Source organism: Buceros rhinoceros, unplaced genomic scaffold, assembly GCF_000710305.1.
Source record: "Buceros rhinoceros silvestris isolate BGI_N320 unplaced genomic scaffold, ASM71030v1 scaffold23229, whole genome shotgun sequence".
NCBI classification, from domain to species: domain Eukaryota; kingdom Metazoa; phylum Chordata; class Aves; order Bucerotiformes; family Bucerotidae; genus Buceros; species Buceros rhinoceros.
This window is the reverse complement of record NW_010433598.1, coordinates 23,214-29,823: the sequence shown is the minus strand read 5'-3', so window position 1 is coordinate 29,823 and position 6,610 is coordinate 23,214. Positions and strand designations below refer to the sequence as shown.

At 45.3% G+C, this 6,610-nt stretch overlaps 1 protein-coding gene across 1 annotated transcript; it reads left to right on the top strand.

The window, feature by feature from the left end:
* Positions 1–593: 593 nt before the first annotated feature.
* On the top strand, positions 594–2,685 carry LOC104500520 (zinc finger protein 516-like; the record flags this gene model as incomplete). The annotated part of the gene is made up of 2 exons (XM_010144177.1): positions 594–2,499; positions 2,559–2,685. Coding segments are annotated over exons 1-2 (2,033 nt in total), but the record flags the coding sequence as incomplete, so codon positions are not given.
* Between the last annotated feature and the right edge of the window lie 3,925 nt (positions 2,686–6,610).

The following is a 6,610-nucleotide window of genomic DNA, read 5'->3' as shown; positions in this document are numbered from 1 at the left end:
TGCAGTGGTCATCAGGTATATGATACTTGCTAAAGTCTCTAGGAAAGCCTTTTATCTTTGGCAAGTATTTTACGTGAAATTACACATGATGGTAAAGCCACATATTTAAAGTGTAATAACCCCCTCAAGAAATGTTTTCCTCATTTAAGATGTATTTTTAGCCACTTCTGCCTGTTTTTAAGACAAAAAATATTTATTTTTAAAGTTTGCACTTTTTAAAAAAGGCACCGCGATGTCAGGGTATGGAAATGGATGTTAGCTCTCTTTTGGATTTGACTGGTTTATTAAGGATGCTTGCACTGAAGTCTAGGATATCTGCAAAAGAAGCTGTGCAGTAGTGTAGTATTTTTCTGAATGCAGGCTTGAGCGATGGAAGCTGTTGAATTAAAAATACGAATAGTTTTAAGTATATTTAAGAATCTACTTACACAATTCCTGTACATTAGTGTGATATTTTTCTTGTTTCAGGTGGTGTATGCCAGCTGCCTACAGAGCACATGGAAATAAATTGACACTTTGGACTCTCTTGAGCAGCTGAAAGGAGACACTTTACCCCGAGAATGAAGCAATAAACCATCTTTCTGCAGAACCGTATGATTGAAAACGCGGTCCAGCTCTCTTCTGCTGCCAGACATGTTTTTGTCCTCCTGCCCCGCTCACCCAATGTTGCAGTAATACAGATGGATCATAGTAGAGAGGCAGAAATGGAGTTACGGAGATCCTCCAGCCCAGGCAAGCTAAGCAAGAATGACATAGATGCTGACAAGACCATGTGCCACAGCTGCTGCATCTGCGGTAAAAGTTTCCCTTTTCAGAGCTCCTTGTCGCAGCACATGAGGAAGCACACAGGCGAGAAGCCCTACAAATGCCCTTACTGTGACCACAGAGCTTCCCAAAAGGGCAACCTGAAGATCCACATCCGTAGTCACAGAACAGGCACTTTAAGTCAGGGGCATGAGGTAGAGATGGGAGAGGCACAGCTGGGGGAGATGGGCGTTTCAGAGGGTCTTGGCGGGTGCACCAGCCCCACTAAAAGTACATCTGCTTGCAACAAGATCTTGAATGGTACTGCTCAGGTAGATAGCAGCAAGATCTTGTTGAGAAGCAGCAAGAAGGAGGTCATGGAGGCAGCCCCAGCTGAGGAGGATGGCAAGTTGACCACTTTCCCATGCACCTTCTGCAAAAACAAATTCGAAAGGAAGAAGGACCTGGAGCAGCACCTGCACCAGGTCCACAAACCATTCAAGTGCAGGTTGTGTAGCTACATGACCCTGAGGGAGGAGACGCTGTTAAACCACATAGAGAAGGACCATATAACGGCTCAGGTCCCAAATGGGGAGGCCTACACTGAGAACTGCAAGAGTGAGCTGAGCCCAGGCGAGTTTCCTTGCGAAGTCTGTGGTCAGGCCTTTAGTCAAACCTGGTTCCTGAAAGCTCACATGAAAAAGCACAGGGGGTCATTTGATCATGGGTGCCACATCTGTGGCAGGAGATTCAAAGAGCCCTGGTTTCTCAAAAACCACATGAAGTCACACGGCCCCAGGACCGGGAGCAAAAACAAACCAAAAAGTGATTTGGAGCTCATAGCCACTATTAACGATGTGATACAGGAGGAGACGATCGTGACGGGCCTGTCTCTGTACGAAGTTTGCACCAAGTGTGGAAATCTGTTTACAAATATGGAAAGCCTGAAAGCGCATAACACTGTTCATTACCGGGCACAGCGGGGCAGTGCTGGGGATAAAGCCGAGGGATTAATTGATGGGAGCCTAAGCTCCTCGGTAACAAAGCAGTTCTTCTTGCAGTGTCTCAATCTAAGGCCATCTGTAGGGCTGGACGGAGTTGCAAGAGGACAGCCTGGGAAAAGAGTAGCTGAGCTGGATCCGGTCAGTAGCTACCAAGCTTGGCAGCTGGCCACCAAAGGAAAAGTAGTAGAGCCCTCGGAGTATGTGAAGTATTTGGGATGGGATGAGGTCCTGGCAGATGCGGATGTGACTTATGACAAGGATAAGAGAGAGTATATCCTTGTTAACCAGGAGAAGCGCAAGCGGGACCAGGACTCACCCAGCTCTTCCAGCAACCCCAAGAAGAAGAGCTGCACCAGCGGGCGCCTGGAGAAAACCAGCAGTGCCCCATCGGGGGAGAGCTGCCTGCTCGCCCAGGGTGACCTGGACTACCGCCCTGCCTCGCGACAGAGCCGTCGAGTTGCCCAGAACAAGTCCACTGAGTGCTTTGAGTGCGGGAAGATCTTCCGCACCTACCACCAAATGGTGCTGCACTCCCGGGTGCATCGCAAGGAGCGGAGGAGCTGCAGCGAGGGTGGGACAGCTGCCCAGCCTGACCGCTATGGCTCCAGCAGTGAGGAAGGGGACTCAGGGTCTGTCAGTGGGCCCAGCACCCCTGGCTCTGCATCCACCCCAGAGGACTCTGCCACCTCCGGTCTGGGGGAGGAGGGGGCCGAGGAGAGCTCAGAGGAGGGACCAGCCAACCCCTCACTAGGTAAGATTGCTCCCAGCCTTTTCCTGCTCCCTGTTGCCAGTACCTGTGTCTCCTCGTAGGACGTGGTAATGAGCAGAGGAAGACGTGCATGAAAGCACGTGAGAGGTTTAAAGACAGTGTGGATGGGGTCCCATGCCCGCTGAGCACTGCTGTGTGTCTCAGCATGGTGGCTCCTTTCTGGCGCAGGTAATAAAAGTGAGATCGGAGGATGTCTTCATAAGGTGCAGGTGAACTTGTATTTCCATGAAGGACATCTGAGAAACGTCTCAGTTGCCTGTAGCAACTCTGTACGGTAGGGTGGTGTCTTTCCTGGTCGTCTTGGGGTTTTTCCTTGATTTATGGGTATCCTTCTGTGTGTAACATGCAGGTGTAGCAGGGGCACAGCCTGCCTGGTGTAGCCCTGAAGTGCGTAAACTTCTTAACCACTAGGATGAGAGCCATCTCTCTCCTCTCCTCTGCTTCGTTTCCCCAAATTGTGTTTATAACTCTGAAGGCTATAATTAATCTCTCTGGATTAAAGTGGTCCTTTGAGCCCAGTGCTACTAAATGGAACAAATTATTCTCCAAACAGCAGACAAGTAAATATTTAAAAGAACACCATTAAGCACTTTTGTGTATTTTTTTTTTTTAGTATTTTATTTTTGTTGTTCACCATTCTTTGTTTATAATACCCTTTTAGAAATGTGAGATTAACCATTCTTTCCTTACTAGCCTTGTGCTGTTTTTTTGTGTTTTCTGTCTGGTGAACAATAACATTTTCTTCTCATTTTCATTCCTTTTGTGAAAAAACGTAGTTATCTGCCGAGTTAAACTCATTTTCAAGACCATCGCAGATGAAGTGTTCTGCAGTATTGTTGAAGAGGGTGGATTTATTCAATTAGCTGTATTCTTTCAGGATTTTATATAATGTTGTGCTTTCTCCTGGCTACAAACCCGGCAACAGCAAAGCAACATTTTCCAGGATTGTGTGTTAATAGTTACATGTTTTTCATAAAGCTTTGAAGCAAAGCTGAATTTTGGTTTTTGTGATTTAACTTCTTTCATGAGAATACCATCCTTTTGGGACAACTAAAGTGGGGGCTGACACAGCTTGGCAATATAACTTTCAAAATGTAAGCTGTAGAGGGAGGAGAGCTCCAAAGGATTGAAATTGTAAAAACTGAACCCATCTGTTTGTCCTTAAACTTACAAGAATGGTCCTAAAGTTGATTTTGCTACATGTTGGATCAAGTCCCCAATAGGCAAATTTGGTGCATGCTAGAACAGAAACATAAATTAAATCAAGAACTCCACTTTTTTTATGGTTTCTTGCCCTTTCCGTGAAACACAACTGCAAAAAGTCCTAGCGACAAGGTGACATAAATATTTTTGCTAAGATTACTTGCCTGTTTAGAAGACTCAAAGTTTGGTTTTCCCATAAGCTGTTGGTTTTTTGGACACTGAAATAAAGTTCCTTATGGGAGCATACATACTTTGTGTGAAAATCCATCAGCTGCTGCCTGAAACATCTCAGTACAACTGACACAAGATGCAGTGGTAAAACTGCGGCTTTGGAGTTAAATGGGGCTGCCGTGTTTGACCAGTGTGTGGTACGTGCCCTTATGGAAACTGCTGTGATGGAAAACCGTCTCGCTGGAGATGGGCTGGAAACACTTTCATGTGATGTTCAAATAGAAAAGCTGTTCTTACATGTTCTTGTATTAAGCACCTTATTTCTAATGAGAGGAGCCATCTCCCCACTTTTCCTATCCTGTTTCTTGCCTCAACTCAAGCTTTGAGTGGCAGAAGTGAAAGGTGGGAGTTAGTCACACAGCAGTTTGTGTCACAGGAATTAAGGTGACTGGCTTAACCAATGTCACTAGCCAACACCTGGAAACTCATTTCTTTGGGTGCCAAATTGGTCCTTATCACCCTGAACTGTAAAGAAGCAGCAAACTGATGAGCCTGAAAACAGGTGTGTCCTCGACAAGGGATGTGTTTGGATTGATGGGCTGGGAGGGTGGATGCTGCGTTTTGTATTCACTGACATCACAGCTGAATTGCTCATCAGGTGATTAACTGGCAAATAAGAAACCTCTTAATCTTACAACCAAGCAAAATGTTAGTCTAGCTTCTTAATAGATCATTATTTACAGTGTCAATGAAGTGAACGTTTTTAATTATTTTATTTCAAAGGAAGTTGTGTTGGTTGGTTGGTCTTTTTAAGGAGTTTCCATAGGCCAGTGTTCAAGACTTAGATTTCTCAGTTTTCTCTTTTTGATATGCAGATTCACTAACACTGCCCTTATATTATTTCCCAAGGGACTGGGGTCCTTCTGTCCAGCAGGCTGTAGGATTAGTTTTACTCTGCAAATTGCTGCTTTAACTCGAGAGGCTTTCTTTCGCTCCCCTATGTACGGAAACCTAAGGTGCACAGAATATGGGCCAATTTCCACTCTCGTGGAATAGCTCTTGCTAAAATCAGGTGTTCTGGTGTCATTGAAGCACGTTTTGTCCTAGAAGTGCTGCGGTTTGTGGTCCATTGCTGTGGCTTTTTGTAGTTGTTCTTACAGGTGAAGCTTTTCCATTGAGAGCTGCGCTCCAATCCCACTGTCAGCATCCCTCCCCGAGGGAGGCAGGCAAGCAAGCTGCACTCTCAGTTCCTTTCCTGACATGCCTTCTATGGTATTATTTTTACTCAGGCTGTGGTCAGGAAAATTTTGTTCTCCTCATGAGGTTGTACAATACGTTTTTTCTTTTTTTTTTTTTTTACTTTCATTCTACGATCTTTTCTTCCACCCCTGCCCACCCCTCCCGCTTTGACACATGACTGTGTTATCCTGGGTCAGAAAAGTGCCTTGGAACTCTCAGATGTTGAATGCTGTGGCCTTGACTCAGCTGAAAGTACTTCTTTGTGCATTTAATTCTTTATAATCTGAGTAGTCCTGTTGACTCAGCGTCTTGCAGTAGGGAAGCTGGCAAGTGACCACCTTTGTGGTCACTTAGGACCAACAGATGTTGAGGCTTAGGGTGGCAGGGGCTGGAAAGTATTGATAGGGCTTACTGGGAGAAGAGCAAGAGTTGCACCTTGCAGGTGAAGTGGGGTTGAGAGTCTCCAGGGTAGGCACTTCTTGGCTCTTAACACATCAGGAATTTGTCTCTGCTGTCTACGCAGAGTGACATGATGATTTCTCAGGCATGGGGGCAGTGTTTGCAAACCCAGCATATCAGCTACCGGGGATAACTAGCTAGTCACGAAGCACTTTCCGTCTTGTTGGAAGGAGCGTGAAAATGAGTTTTCTAGAGTTACACATGATGTACCATTTTATATCTGTCATACAGAGATACATGCATGAAGAGTAAGTGCTTTGTGTCACAGCAATGTAGGAAGGGGTGGCCCAGAGCAGTGCATTTGCTCTGTTAAGAAATGTTATGGTTTAACACCACCCAGCAGCTCGCTCACTCCCCACTCCTCAGTGAGATGGGGGAGGGGATCAGGAAAAAAAAAAGGTTAAAATTCATGGGTTGAGATAGACAATATAACAAGATAGAAAAGGAAGGGAAAATAATAATAATTGTAATAATAATGATAAAATAATTAGAATATACAAACCAGGCGGTGCACAGTGCAGTTGCTCACCACCTGCTGACTGATGCCCAGCCACTTCCCAAGCAGTGGCCCCCAGCCAGCTTTCCCCCTAGTATATGTACTGAGCATGGCACTGTTGGTTTTTTTAACCTTCCAGCTTCTCAGCTAAAATGTAGTTTTAGGTAAAGCAAAGAAATAATTGAGCCTGTGTGTGTTTGGTGGTTAGTATTTTTAAGTCTGAGCATGATCCCGCTCAGTGTCACGGTGTGTTCAGCAGCGAAGGCGTTAATAGTTTGTTATGTTAGGAACTATGAACTATTTCAGTCCTGAAATGGAGAAGGAAGTATAATTGTTGAAGCTGTGACTGCTGCTGGCAGGTGGGAAGATGAAGAAAAGAAGTGAAAACAATTTAAATACCACTTGGCGCTTGGCAGACACGTAGTAAAAGCAGAGGGCTGTGGTACCGTGGTACAGATAAGGGATTGCCATAAAGGTGCCTCTTTTTGCATGTAAGCGCCAGACTGGGCAGGAAGTAAATATTAA